Source organism: Saccopteryx bilineata, chromosome 7 (genome assembly GCF_036850765.1).
Source record: "Saccopteryx bilineata isolate mSacBil1 chromosome 7, mSacBil1_pri_phased_curated, whole genome shotgun sequence".
In the NCBI taxonomy this organism is placed as follows: domain Eukaryota; kingdom Metazoa; phylum Chordata; class Mammalia; order Chiroptera; family Emballonuridae; genus Saccopteryx; species Saccopteryx bilineata.
This window is the reverse complement of record NC_089496.1, coordinates 80337176-80355689: the sequence shown is the minus strand read 5'-3', so window position 1 is coordinate 80355689 and position 18514 is coordinate 80337176. Positions and strand designations below refer to the sequence as shown.

Here is an 18514-nt window from a genome sequence, read left to right as displayed (position 1 = left end):
TTAGAAAACCAACACCTAAAAGCAAATCATTTTATTCTTGACCCAAATTTTTTCCTTATTTGCTTTTTGTGGGTCCATACGCTCTTTTTTTTTCTTTTTTCTTTTATTTTTTTTCCTTTTTTTTTTTTTTTTTTTCTTTCTCTCTTTTTTGCCCCTTTATTACTTTTCCCCAATTCAGGCCCTCCATCACAGGCATTGTTTGTTATAACTCACAGTCCACCACAAGATTTTCTCAAGAAAGAGGGGAGAGGAGAGGAGAGGAAAAAAAGAGGGGGGGAATAATTTCCTTTTTTAAAAATTTTTATTTTATTTTATTTTTCTTTATTTCATTATTAATTTTTTTTTAAAAAAAAACAACTCTTTTCGATTTGTTATTTTTTTATTTTTTTTAACTTTTTATTCTTTATTAAATCTCATTAATACTATCAACAAAACCACCCTCAGATGCCATTAAGGAAGAGAAAATCGAATATCATGGATACAAAAGAAAGAGAGGTAACACAGCTAGATGAGGAAAAATCTATGGAGAAAAAATTTAATATATTGGAAACCTTGGAGCTAAATGACAGAGAATTCAAGATAGAAATCCTAAAAATCCTCCGAGATATACAAGAAAACACAGAAAGGCAATATAGGGAAATCAGAAAACAACTCCATGAACACAAAGAATATATGTCCAAGGAAATTGAAACTATAAAAACAAATCAAACAGAGATGAAAAACTCAATTCACGAGCTGAAAAACGAAGTAACAAGCTTAGCTAATAGAACAGGTCAGATAGAAGAGAGGATTAGTGAAATAGAAGACAAGCAACTTGAGGCACAACAGAGAGAAGAAGAAAGAGACTCAAAAATTAAAAAAAATGAGACAGCCCTACAAGAATTATCTGACTCCATCAAAAAGAATAACATAAGAATAATAGGTATATCAGAGGGAGAAGAGAGAGAAAATGGAATGGAGAACATACTTAAACAAATAATTGATGAGAACTTCCCAAGCCTGTGGAAAGAACTAAAGCCTCAAATTCAAGAAGCAAACAGAACTCCAAGTTTTCTAAACCCCAACAAACCTACTCCAAGGCATATCATAATGAAATTGACACAAACCAACAGCAAAGAAAAAATTCTCAAGGCAGCCAGGGAAAAGAAGAATACAACATATAAAGGAAGGCCCATTAGATTATCATCAGATTTCTCAGCAGAAACTCTACAAGCTAGAAGAGAGTGGACCCCAATATTTAAAGTCCTGAAAGAGAGGAACTTTCAGCCACGAATACTATACCCATCAAAGCTATCCTTCAAATACGAAGGAGAAATAAAAACATTCACAGATACAGAAAAGATGAGGGAATTTATCATCAGAAAACCCCCACTCCAGGAATTACTAAAGGGGGTTCTCCAATCAGATACAAAGAACAAAAAAAAAACAGAGCCACAAGTAAAAGCTCCAAGAAGAACACAATAAAACCAAATTTAAACTGTGACAACAACAAAAAGAAAGAGGGGGAGAAGACGGAGATTAACAGTAGCAAAGGACGATGGAGTGCAAAAGTACTCACAAAATAGTTCGCTACAATGAACAGGGTAGGGACCCTTTTCATTACTCAAAGGTAACCACCATTGAAAAAACCACCACAGAAGCACATGAGATAAAAAAGATAGCAACAGAGGAAAGATGTATGGAATACAACCAAATAAAAACAAAAGATAGAAAAACGAAAGAGAAGGATCAAACAAGACACAAAACTAACAGAAAGCAAGATATAAAATGGCAATAGGGAACTCACAAGTATCAATAATTACACTAAATGTAAATGGATTAAACTCACCAATAAAAAGGCACAGAGTAGCAGAATGGATTAAAAAAGAAAATCCAACTGTATGCTGCCTACAGGAAACTCATCTAAGTAACAAGGATAAAAACAAATTCAAAGTGAAAGGCTGGAAAACAATACTCCAAGCAAATAACATCCAAAAAAAAGCAGGTGTAGCAATACTCATATCGGATAATGCTGACTACAAGACAAGAAAAGTACTTAGAGACAAAAATGGCCATTTCATAATGGCTAAGGGGACACTGAATCAAGAAGACATAACAATTCTTAATATATATGCACCAAACCAAGGAGCACCAAAATATATAAGACAGCTACTTATTGATCTTAAAACAAAAACTGACAAAAATACAATCATACTTGGAGACCTCAATACACCGCTGACGGCTCTGGATCGGTCATCCAAACAGAGAATCAACAAAGACATAGTGGCCTTAAACAAAACACTAGAGCACCTGGATATGATAGACATCTACAGGACATTTCATCCCAAAGTGACTGAGTATACATTTTTCTCCAGTGTACATGGATCATTCTCAAGAATTGACCATATGTTGGGCCACAAAAACAATATCAGCAAATTCAGAAAAATTGAAGTTGTACCAAGCATATTTTCTGATCATAAAGCCTTGAAACTAGAATTCAACTGCAAAAAAGAGGAAAAAAATCCCACAAAAATGTGGAAACTAAACAACATACTTTTAAAAAATGAATGGGTCAAAGAAGAAATAAGTGCAGAGATCAAAAGATATATACAGACTAATGAAAATGACAATACGACATATCAGAATCTATGGGATGCAGCAAAAGCAGTGATAAGAGGGAAGTTCATATCGCTTCAGGCATATATGAACAAACAAGAGAGAGCCCAAGTGAACCACTTAACTTCCCACCTTAAGGAACTAGAAAAAGAAGAACAAAGACAACCCAAAACCAGCCGAAGAAAGGAGATAATAAAAATCAGAGCAGAAATAAATGAATTAGAGAACAGAAAAACTATAGAAAAAATTAATAGAACAAGGAGCTGGTTCTTTGAAAAAATCAACAAAATTGACAAACCCTTGGCAAGACTTACCAAGGAAAAAAGAGAAAGAACTCATATAAACAAAATCCAAAATGAAAGAGGAGAGATCACCACGGACACCATAGATATACAAAGAATTATTGTAGAATACTATGAAAAACTTTATGCCACTAAATTCAACAACCTAGAAGAAATGGATAAATTCCTAGAACAATACAACCTTCCTAGACTGAGTCAAGAAGAAGCAGAAAGCCTAAACAGACCTATCAGTAGAGAAGAAATAGAAAAAACCATTAAAAACCTCCCCAAAAATAAAAGTCCAGGCCCTGACGGCTATACCAGCGAATTTTATCAAACATTCAAAGAAGACTTGGTTCCTATTCTACTCAAAGTCTTCCAAAAAATTGAAGAAGAAGCAATACTTCCAAACACATTTTATGAGGCCAACATAACCCTCATACCAAAACCAGGCAAGGATGGCACAAAAAAAGAAAACTACAGACCAATATCTCTAATGAATACAGATGCTAAAATACTAAACAAAATACTAGCAAATCGAATACAACAACATATTAAAAAAATAATACATCATGATCAAGTGGGATTCATCCCAGAATCTCAAGGATGGTTCAACATACGTAAAACGGTTAATGTAATACACCATATCAACAAAACAAAGAACAAAAACCACATGATCTTATCAATAGACGCAGAAAAGGCTTTCGATAAAATACAACACAATTTTATGTTTAAGACTCTCAACAAAATGGGTATAGAAGGAAAATATCTCAACATGATAAAGGCCATATATGATAAACCATCAGCTAACATCATATTAAATGGCACTAAACTGAAGGCTTTCCCCCTTAAATCAGGAACAAGACAGGGTTGTCCACTCTCTCCACTCTTATTTAATGTGGTACTAGAGGTTCTAGCCAGAGCAATCAGACAAGACAAAGAAATAAAAGGCATCCATATCGGAAAAGAAGAAGTAAAGGTATCACTTTTTGCAGATGATATGATCCTATACATCGAAAACCCCAAAGAATCCACAAAAAGACTACTAGAAACAATAAGCCAATACAGTAAGGTCGCAGGATACAAAATTAACATACAGAAGTCAATAACCTTTCTATATGCCAACAATGAAACAACTGAGAAGGAACTCAAAAGAATAATCCCCTTCACGATTGCAACAAAAAAAATAAAATACTTAGGAATAAACATAACAAAGAATGTAAAGGACTTATATAATGAAAACTATAAACCATTGTTAAGGGAAATCGAAAAAGATATAATGAGATGGAAGAATATACCTTGTTCTTGGCTAGGAAGAATAAATATAATCAAAATGGCTATATTACCCAAAGCAATATACAAATTTAATGCAATTCCCATCAAAATCCCAATGACATTTTTTAAAGAAATAGAGCAAAAAATCATCAGATTTATATGGAACTATAAAAAACCCCGAATAGCCAAAGCAATCCTAAAGAAAAAGAATGAAGCTGGGGGCATAACAATACCTGACTTCAAACTCTATTATAGGGCCACGACCATCAAAACAGCATGGTATTGGCAGAAAAATAGACACTCAGACCAATGGAACAGAATAGAAAGTCCAGAAATAAAACCACATATATATAGTCAAATAATTTTTGATAAAGGGGCCAACAACACACAATGGAGAAAAGAAAGCCTCTTCAATAAATGGTGCTGGGAAAACTGGAAAGCCACATGCAAAAGAATGAAACTGGACTACAGTCTCTCCCCCTGTACAAAAATTAACTCAAAATGGATCAAAGATCTAAACATAAGACCTGAAACAATTAAGTACATAGAAGAAGACATAGGTACTCAACTCATGGACCTGGGTTTTAAAGAGCATTTTATGAATTTGACTCCAATGGCAAGAGAAGTGAAGGCAAAAATTAATGAATGGGACTACATCAGACTAAGAAGTTTTTGCTCAGCAAGGGAAACTGATAACAAAATAAACAGAAAGCCAACTAAATGGGAAATGATCTTTTCAAACAACAGCTCAGATAAGGGCCTAATATCCAAAATATACAAAGAACTCATAAAACTCAACAACAAACAAACAAACAATCCAATAAAAAAATGGGAAGAGGATATGAATAGACACTTCTCCCAGGAAGAAATACAAATGGCCAACAGATATATGAAAAGATGCTCATCTTCTTTAGCTATTAGAGAAATGCAAATCAAAACGGCAATGAGATACCACCTCACACCTGTTCGATTAGCTGTTATTAGCAAGTCAGGTAATAGCAAATGTTGGAGAGGCTGTGGAGAAAAAGGAACCCTCATACACTGTTGGTGGGAATGTAAAGTAGTACAACCATTATGGAAGAAAGTATGGTGGTTCCTCAAAAAACTGAAAATAGAACTACCTTATGACCCAGCAATCCCTCTACTGGGTATATATCCCCAAAACTCAGAAACATTGATACGTAAAGACACATGCAGCCCCATGTTTATTGCAGCATTGTTCACAGTGGCCAGGACATGGAAACAACCAAAAAGCCCATCAATAGATGACTGGATAAAGAAGATGTGGCACATATACACTATGGAATACTACTCAGCCATAAGAAATGATGACATCGGAACACTTACAGCAAAATGGTGGGATCTTGATAACATGATACGAAGCGAAATAAGTAAATCAGAAAAAAACAGGAACTGTATTATTCCATACGTAGGTGGGACATAATAGTGAAACTAAGAGACATTGATAAGAGTGTGGTGGTTACGGGGGGGGAGGGGGGAACGGGAGAGGGATAGGGGGTGGGAGGGGCACAAAGAAAACAAGATAGAAGGTGACAGAGGACAATCTGACTTTGGGTGGTGGGTATGCAACATAATTGAACGACAAGATAACCTGGACTTGTTATCTTTGAATATATGTATCCTGATTTATTGATGTCACCCCATTAAAAAAATAAAATTATAAAAAAAAAAAAAAAAAAAAAAAGTATGAGTGTGGGGACGAGATGTAAAACCACAGGCAGCAAAGCGTCACTGGAGCTTAATGTTTACCAGGGATGTGATGTACAATGAGGCTGGACAGGTGGACAGTCTGGGGATCCAGAACTTACACTGTAGGCAATGGAATACCATTAACAGGTGTAAGGCAGAGAAATGTGGAAGATAAACTGGGAAAAGGACAATCATGAACACAGAGAGGCCAATTAGAAAGAATGAAGAATAATGTGAATAAAAGGTGATAGGGATTTGAATGAAAGCCATACTGGTGGGGACAAAAAGAAAGTGGCAGAAACAACACATGCTACAACACAGATGAACCTTAAAGCAGGCCAAGTGAAATAATCCAGACATGAAAAAATACCAATGTGTATTAAATATGTGCAATCCCACTCATATGAAGTACCAAGAATGGTCATAGAATTCACAGAGACAATGTAGAAGGGTGACTGCGGGGCTAGAAGGAGGGATGGGGAGTTACTGTTAAGTTGGTCGTTTCAGGTTGGGAAGATGAAAAAGTTCTGGAGAGATAGTGGTGATGGTTACAATGTAAATGTACTTAATGTCACTAAACCATACATTTTTAAAGTTTAAAATGATAAATTCTGTGTGATGTACATTTTACCACAATAAAAAATTATAGTACACATTTTTCATTGCTAAATACAAAGTCAATTACTTCAGCATTTGACAAACCTTTTCTCCACATTAAGGCACCATGGCTTAAACTAACCTGAAAACTGCAGCCCATTTCTTGAGCAGTGTTTCGTTGTACTGATCCCTTATTTCAAATAGAAGGTCAAAAAGTCGGTTCACTGGAAACCCATAACCCTAAAACACACACATAAAAAAGCAGATAAGCAAGTCAAATAAAAAAAAAATTCATTTAAAAAATGTTGGGAATACTGAATTGTTTGAAAGTGACCATGAACTATCTCACATTGCATGCCATTACAACAGTATGAATAAAAGATTATCCTTTTGATTTTCTACTAGGTTGTAATTAGGTAAAAAAGAGTCTAGAAAGAGTTTTATGAAGCTGAAATAATTTTTCCATTTCTTCTCTCTCTTCACTCTGGATTTCTTTGATAGCCTTAAAAAGTATTGAAAGTCAGAACTGGTGAAAACGTTCAAGATTAACTATGTATGTGACTGTGTTTTGAGTAGTGGCCCCTAAATAGGATACAAAAAGAAATGGGAATATATTCTAAAACATTCTGGCTTCCTTTTGCACCTTCAATTTAAGATAGACTTTTTTGTACAGGGAAAGTTTATATCTTTCCATCAAACATACACTTTCCAAAACTATTTCTTTCCAACTCTAAATTCACTGAAATTTTGCCCATGTCAAGACCAAACATTTTCACTCACCTCAGAGTTATCAAGGTTTATCTCGTCATCTTAGTTCTTGATCTTGTCTCATCCTGTTAGAACCACTCCAAGGATTATCTATTCACTCTATTGTGTCTTACACTTCTACTAGCTTCTTTCTCTAGGCTAAATATGTATGCTAAATTGCCTCCCCTCTTTAAACTGCTACAACAACAATAACAAAAAAAAAAACCTGTGCCTGCCAGCTGCTTGTTACTCCTTTCATAGCCAAGCCGTATAACAATGTGCCTCCCATTCCTATTTCTTTATTGAAACTGCTTTCAACAGCTCATCTCTTACATATAAAATTCAATGACCTCTCATTCTGCCTTCTCTTTCTTGAACTCCTCTGCTTTGAATTCTATAATACCACTCTCTCGCTTTGTTCTCCTTTTGCTAATAAATAATCCTCCCAGTTTCCTTATTCCTCCTATCTCCATCCTTCAATCTTTCCTTCTAACTCTCTATGGCAATCTCTAGTCTACTGCCTTCAAACTCTACTTTATTATCCTGAATTTGTATCTCTAGCTACACCTCTGTAAATGCTAATTATTTAGTTCTAACACGTGGAGGACATCTCCAGTGAATCTGCTAGCAAGCATATTAAAGTTAACTTACCTCCTCCCTTTCCAGCTAAACCAAGTGTTTTTCTTATTTTCTATCTCTGTTAATGGTTGTATCATCAATCCAGTTTATCAGGAAAAGAACTTGAAAATCATCTAAATGCCCCTTCACAGAAACATCTAATCAGTCACCAAATTCTTTTGATTTTACCTCCTTTACAAATCAAATCTATAATTTTTCTCCAACACTTAAACCAACTTTCTTTTTATCCAGAAATATTCCCAGTGCCACTGCTTTATTTCAGTTCTTTAACATCTTTTGCATAGATAGTTGTAGGCGCTTCCTAACTGAAATTCCAACCAGCTGTCTGTTTCACTCAACCTATTGCCCAGACTAAAAATTATACTGGGGAACAATTTTTTTTTCATCTTCTGTTGCATGAGGTTTTAGAACTGTTTCTATATATTTCTGCATCGCTGATTCCAAATCTGAAATCTGTTTTTTGGTGCATGCTCTAGCTTTTATGCAATTTTAATTTCTTTTTGTTACAGTTAATAGCATGCATTGGTTTTTAAATTGGGAGTTAAAGGACAACCACTCTTGGATTGAACATAACCACAAGGCAATTAATGTTTTACAAACATCATTTTCACATAATTGTAGTTGTTTTTAAATGTAAAAAATTATTATCTGATAAAAACACCCTCTTATTTTGTTTTAAGATTGAATCATGGCTTCTTCAAGTAGGCGTAAATGTAATAATAGTCCTGACACCTTCTGTTATATATGTGGCTGTTACACATTTCAATGTCAAAAGCGCAATATTTCATCATTTGTGACACGTGCATATATTGCCTATTTTCATGTTCCCCTTGGCAATCAAGACAAGAATTGGGCTCCTCATATTGTGTGTCATAATTTGTGACTGGACAAAAGGAAAATGCAAAGGAATGCCTTTTGGTATTCCCATGGTTTGATGTGAACCTAAGGACCACAGCAGTTACTGTTATTTCTATCTGATCCATACAAAGGACATTGGCAAGAAAAAACGGCATATGATCGCATATCCTAATATTCCTTCAGCAATACGATCTATCCCACATGCTGAGACACCTCTGGTTCCAGTTTTCAATGATTTAATTTCTTCTAAGAATGAAGAAAGTGAACATGGTGATCAAGTGTATTTTGATAAGATCCATGAAGAAATGGTTGTAGAATCTGAAGGGTCTTCTTCTGATGCCAAGCGGTCATTAACCTCTCAGCAGTTTAGCCAACCCGAATTGAATGACTTAGTAAGAATGACATAAAAATTGTCCTTGACTTTCTGAAGTTTGAGGAGCATAACTAGATCATTTGTGTGGATCTTAAAATGGTAAATTTCCTGCTAGGACAACAAAAAGGATTCACGAAGTATCCTTGCTTTCTGTGTTTGTGGGACAGCCGAGCTCGGGAAAAACACTGGACACAGAAGGAGTGGCCAAAACGTGAAGCTCTGGAAGTAGGGATGCAAAATATTGTGAATGAACCTGTAGTTAATCGAGACAGGATCATTTTTTCCCCACTTCACATCAAACTTGGCTTAATGAGGCTGTTTGTTCAGGCTTTGAATAGAAAAAGTGAATGCTTTCAACATATTATTTGTGCTTTTCCTGCCTTGTCTTTTGAGAAGATAAAAGCAGGTGTATTCGATGGACCTCAAATTTGAACCATCATACGTGACGAAGAATTTGCCAGGAAGATGAATAAGGAGGAGAAAGCAGCATGGATGTCTTTTGTGGCAGTTACAAAGAACTTCCTTGGCAACAAAAAACCAGAAAACTATGAACTTCTGGTTCAAAGGATGCTGTTGGCTTTCCACGACATTGGATGGAACATGAGCATTAAGATTCGCTTCCTGAACAGTCACCTTAATATGTTTCCTGAAAATCTTGGAGCTGTTAGTGATGAGCAGACTACAGCTGGAGCATCAAACGAGACTGTCCTCAACAAGTACACAAACGCAAGAGATACAAACGCAAATTTTTGCCTGAATAGAATTTAAATAAGTTTTGTGCAAATTTTATGATTAAAATAAGTGTTTAATATGTTCTATTTTGAAATTATAGACAAATTCTGATGCAATCATATCTTTTAGTGTAAATTATTATATTTTCACAAAGATGATGCCCAAGAAGACATTCTACTTCATTAAGTTAAACTTAATGTTGAAAATTTTACAATAAGATGAAAACCTAAACTCTTGAATTGCAAATACAGAGAAAAACTAATGTCAGATTTGAGATCAGCACACTCGAATTAAGTAAGAACAAGTGTTTTTATGGATGCAACAAAAATTTTGTTCCCCAGTGTTATCATTTAAAAGTGCAAATCTGATCATGCCATTTCCCTGGTTAAAAACTATACAAGGCTTACTCAAATTCCACAAGGTCTGCCACAAACTGGGTCAAACTACCTTCTCAATTGCAATACTACTATTTGCCCTTCTTTGCTCATACCATCTACTATACTACAGTCTTTAACACCATTTGCAACAACATGGACAGACTTGAAGGCATTATGAAATAAGACAGACAGGGAAAGACAAATAATGTATAATTTAGCTTATATATGGAATCTAAAAAAAGAGCAACAATAACAAAAAAACACCTTATAGAAAAGGAGACCAGACTTGTTACCAGAAGTGGAGGGTAGAAGGAGGAGAAATTGGAGACAGTCAAAAGGTACCAACTTCCAGTTATATAAGAAGTACTAGAAATGTAATGTACAACATGATGACTATAACTAACACTGATGTATGCCAAACAGAAAAGTTAAGAGTAAATTCTAGGACAGGGGTTGGGAACCTTTTTGGCTGAGAGAGCCATGAACGCCACATATTTTAAAATGTAATTCCGTGAGAGCCATACAATATGTTTAACATTAAATACAAGTAAATGTGTGCATTTTATGTAAGACCAACACTTTTAAAGTACAATAAGTCTCTGAATTCTTTCTAATAATGTTGTTATGCTGTTGCTAACCAATGATGAATAAAGTACTTCTTACCATTAATGCGACTTCTGGTGCTGCATGGTTTTGCTGATGGCTTTGTAGTCTGGTTGATACGTTAAGCTTCATGCAGGCGTTGAGACTTCCATCCATTAAACATGATCGTAGGTTGGTCTTAATGTTCTTTAGATGTGAGAAAGACTGCTCACATGCACACGTAGAGCCAAACATTGTCAGTACAGCAATACTCACACGCTGCAGTGTGTGGTATGTGATGGGAAGCGTGTTCCAAGTTTTGACAATCGGCTGGTCCGCAGGTTGAAGTTTTTTCATTTCTCCCCACTTGTGTTTGCTCACCAACTCTGCTTGATGTCGTGCAAGTCTTTCCAAATCTTCATTCAGTGACCTGAACTTATTCACCCACATGTCTGAGGCCTTCAAGTTAGCAGCTCATAGCTCAAAATCTCTGACGGAGACACCAGGGATGTAACTCAGGCAGCACCGTCCACTGCACACTCGTGTGGATAGGTGATGAACTTAAAAAGATGAGTGAATTCACGAAATTCTCCAAAGCACGCTTTGAATGACTGCAGGAGATTAGATGTGAAGACTGCTAGCTGCTGGAGATCAAGATGTTGAGCAGGGTCACTTGCTGTGCATGCATCTTTAAACTCTCCCAGTTTTTCAAAGTGTAGTAAACGACCTGTTTCAATGTCAGTGATGAAGAGTTCCAGCTTGTTTTCAAATGCAAACACTGCTTGTTGAAGGGATAAGACTGTATTTCCAATGCCTTGCATTTTCACATTGAACTGGTTCAGATGTTCAGTCATGTCCAAGAGATAGTAGAATTTCAGGAGCCACTCAGTGTTTGCTAACTCAGGATGCTCGACCTTTTTCATTTCAGGAAAAGTCCGAATTTCGCTCAAACAAGCTGCGAAACGGCTGAGCCTCTTCCCTCTTGACAACCAACGCACATTGCTGTGCAGAATAATTACCAGGGTAATTATTCCCAACTTCATCCAGCAGTGTTTTAAACTGGCAATCATTTAAAGCTCGGGCAACAATAAAGTTGACCACCCGAATGACCAGCGACGTCACCTCACCAACCTGCTCACCACACATCTGAGCACAAAGTGCCTCCTGATGTAGGATGCAATGAAAACTTAGGATGGGTGTCTTTTCATGTTCACGAAGAAGCACTACGATTCCTGTTTTTCCCCACTGTGCATGGAGCACCATCAGTACACACCAAAATAAGTTTATCCATCAGATTTTTTTCTTTAGTGAACTCAGTGAAAGACTTGAATAAATCCTCCCCTTTTGTCTCTTTCACAGGCAAAACAGCAAGACTTTCCTCACTAGTGTGTCACCGACAGCATACCTTGCAATCACGCTGAACTGGGATAAATGGCTTACGTCTGTTGACTCATCCAAAGCAAGAGAAAAGAATGGTGCTGCATTTATGTTCACTTGTGTTGCCTCAATTTGATTTGCCATCAGGATGGTACGATCGTGAACAGTTCTTGCCGACAGAGGCATGTCTTTTATTCATTTGATTATATTGTCTTTATCCGAAAAGTCGTCAAAAAGTTCATTGGCAACATCAAGCATGAATGTTTTGGCATACTCCCCATCTGTGAATGGCTTTCCGTTTCTCACAATTGCTAAAGCACCAGCAAAGCTAGCCGAATTCCAGTCACCTTGTTGGGTCCAAACACGGAGTTGCTGCTGACTAGCTTGCACTATGCACAGTAGCTCTTGACATGCTTTCTTCCTGCTGTCCCCCATTGGATATTTCCATGCAAATGTAGTATGCCGTTTGTCGAAGTGCCGCTTTATATTTGACCATTTCATCAATGCAATTTTATCATTGCATATTAGACACACTGCAGAACCTGCTCTCTCCACAAAGGCGAATTCCTCTGTCCATTCCTGCTGAAAAGTACGATACTCATCTTTTTTTCTTTTAGCCATCTTCTTCGTCAAAAGGGTTTCTGCAATTAGCTAGCTACTTGATTAAAAGGAGGGAAGTTTACTTCCTGACCTCACAACAACCCGTGTACATTATGCACTATCCAATAAAATTTGGTGTTGTCCTGGAGGACAGCTGTGATTGGCTCCAGCCACCCGCAACCATGAATATGAGTGGTAGGAAATGAATGGATTGTAATACGTTAGAATGGTGTATATTTTTAACGTTATTATTATTTTTTTTATTAAAGATTTGTCTGCAAGCCAGATGCAACCATCAAAAGAGCCACATCTGGCTTGTGAGCCATAGGTTCCCGACCCCTGTTCTAGGAGTTCTCATCGTAAGGAGAAAAATTTTTTTCATTTTTCCTTTCCTTTTTATTGGTTCTATATGAGAAGATGTGGTTAACTGGGCCTACTGTTATAATCATTTCACAATATATATGTAATCATAGTATCATGCTATATTCCTTAAACCTATATAGTGATGTAAATAATTTCTCAATAAGACTGGAAAACATATTAAACAATGCTACCACCTACATCAAGAAAGTCTTGTTACAAAAAAATGTCAGTTGAGCTACACTTTGTACTTAGTGATGTAGTTGTATTACATTCTGAAAAGAGTTTCTTTTTATTCTGGATCCATGACAATGTGCTATCTAGTAAGAGTTTGCAGAGCAGTGGTCCCCAGACCATACTTCGAGTAGGAATGCTTTACGTCATTAAGGATAGAAAAACTCCTTAAAGTTACTTACAGATAGGCATAAAAAGTTAAGGCAATCTCTAATAAAACTTACCAAAAGTTTTGTTTTGGTTTTATTTTGCTTTTTTTAATCTTTTTTTTTTTTTTTTGCATAGAGAGCAGTATTATATATAGATTTGTCCCGAAACTTATAAAAACAGAAGACATTATTTGGGTCTTGCTGTACAAGCTATACAAATAATAACGATATAAAGGCAAATCAAATAATTTACTAAAGGAGCTTCTGAAATCTTCTTTGTAGGTTTTTTTTTTTTTTTTAATAAATTTTTATTAATGGTAATGTGATGACATTAATAAATCAGGGTACATATATTCAAAGAAAACATGTCTAGGTTATTTTGTCATTAAATTATGTTGCGTACCCCTCGCCCAAAGTCAGATTGTCCTCCGCCACCCTCTATCTAGTTCTCTGTGCCCCTCCCCCTCCCCCTAACTCTCTCCCTCCCTCCCTCCCATGTCCTCCCTCCCCCTACCCCTGGTAACCACCACACTCTTGTCCATGTCTCTTAGTCTCGTTTTTATGTTCCACCAATGTATGGAATCATGTAGTTCTTGTTTTTTTCTGATTTACTTATTTCACTCCGTATAATGTTATCCAGATCCCACCATTTTGCTGTAAATGATCTGATGTCATCATTTCTTATGGCTGAGTAGTATTCCATAGTGTATATGTGCCACATCTTCTTTATCCAGTCTTCTATTGAAGGGCTTTTTGGTTGTTTCCATGTCTTGGCCACTGTGAACAGTGCTGCAATGAACATGGGGCTACATGTGTCTTCACGTATCAATGTTTCTGAGGTTTTGGGGTATATACCCAGTAGAGGGATTGCTGGGTCATAAGGTAGTTCTATTTTCAGTTTTTTGAGGAACCACCATACTTTCCTCCATAATGGTTGTACTACTTTACAGTCCCACCAACAGTGAATGAGGGTTCCTTTTTCTCCACAGCCTCTCCAACATTTGCTATTACCCGTCTTGTTGATAATAGCTAATCTAACAGGGGTGAGGTGGTATCTCATTGTAGTTTTGATTTGCATTTCTCTAATAACTAATGAAGCTGAGCATCTTTTCATATATCTGTTGGCCATTTGTATCTCTTCCTGGGAGAAGTGTCTGTTCATGTCCTCTTAAAGCCACATGCAAAAGAATGAAACTCGACTATAGCGTGTCCCCGTGTACTAAAATTAATTCAAAATGGATCAAAGACCTAAATATAAGACCTGAAACAATAAAGTACATAGAAGAAGACATAGGTACTAAAATCATGGACCTGGGTTTTCAAGAACATTTTATGAACTTGACTCCAATGGCAAGAGAAGTGAAGGCAAAGATAAATGAATGGGACTACATCAGAATAAAAAGTTTTTGCTCAGCAAGAGAAACTGATATAAAAATAAACAGACAGCCAACTAAATGGGAAATGATATTTTCAAACTACAGCTCAGATAAGGGCCTAATATCCAAAATTTACAAAGAACTCATAAAACTCAACAACAAACAAACAAACAATCCCATAAAAAAATGGGAAGAGGACATGAACAGACACTTTGTAGGTTTTTAAATAAAGTTAGACAATTATTTTTCTAGGATGAAAAGACTCTTGTGATGAAGTGAACAATTTAAATTAGCATTTTCCAAAGCATATGTTATAAAGCTCTAAATCTAACAGATGTTATAAGGGGAAAAAAGAATCAAGGGGTCAAATATATTGGAAAAATGCTGCATAACCACTTTCCTTTTGGAAATGTATGGCATAAGTTTGCTCTGAGAAAGGCTTCTAATGGACAAGTCTGTTTTACTTCACTTAGCATTTCCCAAACGTTTTGAACAGAGAAGTCTTACTTACATAACATCTATTATCACACTTTGAAAAAATTTTAGTCTATATTTCATAAAATATTATTTCAATCATAAAAATCTCATATATTTAAACATGAAAACAATATGCAGTCAATCCTATGGCAAAGAAAGAGGAACAAGCTTAAAACTTTGGTAGTGAAAATCACAAGACATTGAGTTGTTAGCTAATTCAGTTTTTTGGTTTTTTAAAAAATATATTTATTCCTTTTAGAGAGAGAGGAGAGAGAGAGAGAAGGGGGGAGGAGCAGGGAGCATCAACTCCCATACGTGCCTTGACCAGACAAGCCCAGGGTTTCGAACCGGCGACCTCAGAGTTGCAGGTCGACTCTTTATCCACTGCGCCACCACAGGTCAGAGATAATTCAGTTTTAATATTATTTTTAAAAAACTCAAAGAAGTAAAGTAATTCGCTCATAGTCATAGTACATCTGAAATTTGGAAGGGAACAAGTGAATACAACTTTCAAACTGTGTTTTCATAATTATTACATTTAAAACTCAAAACAATTCTGAAAAACTAGTCATAAATCTATGTTCACAAATGAGAATATAAAGTTTAGAAAACATGTAGACATACAATTAGTCAAGAGTGGAGGTAGAACACAAACCCAGGGCCTGTCTGACTTCCAGGGACCATGATCATCATCTTAGGCAGAACTTGTATCTTCTAATTTCTACTTCAGAGTTCTTTCCACTGCACTAGTTTTTTTGTGTGTCTGTCAGTAGTTTTTTTAAAATTCTATTTATTGATTGATTTTAGAAGGAGAGGAAGAGAGGAAGGAGAGGGAGAGAGATAGGTAGAGAGGTAGGTAGAAAGAGAGAGAGAGGAGGGAAGAGAGGGAGGGAGGAGGGGGGAGAGAGAGAGAAACATCTATTTGCTGCTCAACTCATCTATGCAACCCACTGGCTGATGCCTGCATGTGCCCCGAAAGAGTTAGAACCTATAACCCTAGCACAGGGGTAGTCATCCTTTTTATACCTACCACCCACTTTTGTATCTCTGTTAGTAGTAACATTTTCTAACCATCCACCAGTTCCACAGTAATGGTGATTTATAAAGTAGAGAAGTAACTTTACTTTATAAAATTTATAAAGCAGAGTTACAGCAAGTTAAAGCATATAATAATAATTACTTACCAAGTACTTTATGTCGGATTTTCGCTAAGTTTGGCAGAATAAATCTTTATAAAACAACTTACTATAGTTAAATCTATCTTTGTATTTATACTTTGGTTGCTCCGCTACCGCCCACCATGAAAGCGGGAACGTCCACTAGTGGGCGCTAGGGACCAGGTTGACTACCACTGCTCTAGCACATCAGGAGGATGCTCCAACCAACTGAGCTACCTGGCCAGAGCACCATGTATTTTTTTAACTACAAAAATATTTTATTCTAACTGAATGACCAATATTTAAAAGATGGTAATATTCCATGAGCTCTGTCCAAGTGTCCTAATCAGGAAGAAAGTGGTACAAAAAGCCCTAGGTAATAGGGGAATATGAATATATAAGTAAGTATTTGGTTACTGCTAATTTACTACCATTAATCACAATAAATTTAACTGGCACATCTATTGTTTTCTATATCTTTAAGTGCTTAAAATAGCCATTAATTGAATGTCAGATTATCACCAACCTGCAAAGTGTCTGCAAATATTACAATGAGATTCTTCAGCTCCAGAACGAGATCAGGATCTGTGCAGTAAGACTGGGGAATGAAGCCAGGATGGGAAGGGGAGGGCAGCGGTGGAAACAAAAACAAACCAGTTGTTAGGTTAAAAACTAAGAAATGAAACCTGAAATTTTTTCTTTAATCTACCAGACTTAGAATAGATTTTAAATCTTGGTTATTAGAGCTACTTCTAGTAATGGCTTCCTCTAATAAAAATTCTTAGGGAAAGATCACAAAATGATATATAAGAGACACAAATATATTACTTTTTTCTAATATAAGAATGACAATTTAAGTATTTTCTTAGTAATTCACCAAAATAAAATAATTCAGTTCAAAGGAATAGTAAAATGCACTTTGTCCCCATAACAGTATTTAATAAGATTTTGAGTGTGACAGGTTGCATTTAACATATTATAACTTCATATTTCATGTCATGGAATTAATAGAAATCATACTATAATTTTACATATTCAGTGCTGGTCTGAACAATACATCGTATGTTAGGCAAATTAGTTTACTAGACAAATATGTATCAAGAATCTACATTCCTGATAAATAAAAACGTAGTGTATTTATAATCTAAATATCATGTTAATAATCTTCCTTTACAATATTTTCCATCTCTATTCTCAATAAAAAAAATTATAAATAAACTTGTAAAATTTTAAGTATAAAGAGATTTTACTAAAAGGTGGACTACTAAAATTGTCTTAAGAAAAGGTCTATATAGAGCAATTATTAATTTCAGTAATCTTTATAACACTAAGATTTATTATTTCCACAAGAGGAATATTACAAAACACTTGATTATTTTACTTTCATAAAAAAAAAGAAATTACATAAAGGTTCATTTTCAAATAAGTTCAAATTTTGACACTGTATATCTAAAAGAAATTTGTAACTGTATTACTACAAATTATGAACATCAAAGAACAAGTTCTATTGAGTCTTCATGGTAGAGTTTATTTTGGAAGCAAAGAATTTGGAATAATAATTAAAAATCCTGTGTTTATTCTGTTTTTCAGTGATCTAATGAAGAGGTCAGTTGAGACAAATGAGACCAGCTTATTTCTTCATTTTCAATAAGCTGAACTAAAATTCCTTTTTAAATATTTATTCGTTTTAGAGAGAAGAGAGAGAGAGAGAGAAGGGGGGGAGGAGCAGGAAGCATCAACTCCCACATATGCCTTGACTGGGCAAGCCCAGGGTTTTGAAAAGGCAACCTCAGTGTTCCAGGTCAATGCTTTATCCACTGCGCCACCACAGGTCAGGCTATAATGCTGAAAAATGTGCCCTGGGAAGCCCCAGTCAGTTGCAAAAATCAAAGCCCAATATTACCAAATACAAGACTGACATTACTACTTCTAAATCTGAGCAATTACCAAAGATGTGCAGAATAATGGAAATACAGTTTTCCTCTGATATTCTACGACTCAGAAGTTCTTAAAGGAAC

At 35.8% G+C, this 18514-nt stretch overlaps 1 protein-coding gene across 2 annotated transcripts in view; it reads right to left on the bottom strand.

Annotated features, from left to right (window-relative positions):
- EXOC6 (exocyst complex component 6) overlaps positions 1 to 18514 on the bottom strand; it is a 203954-nt gene that overhangs the window by 108838 nt on the left and 76602 nt on the right. For both annotated transcript variants that reach the window (XM_066240066.1, XM_066240065.1), the window contains exons 12-13: positions 17023 to 17094; positions 6601 to 6698 (exon numbers count right to left, since the gene is read on the bottom strand). In XM_066240066.1, the coding sequence (XP_066096163.1) occupies positions 6601 to 6698; positions 17023 to 17094 (170 nt within the window). The remainder of the gene's footprint in view (positions 1 to 6600; positions 6699 to 17022; positions 17095 to 18514) is intronic.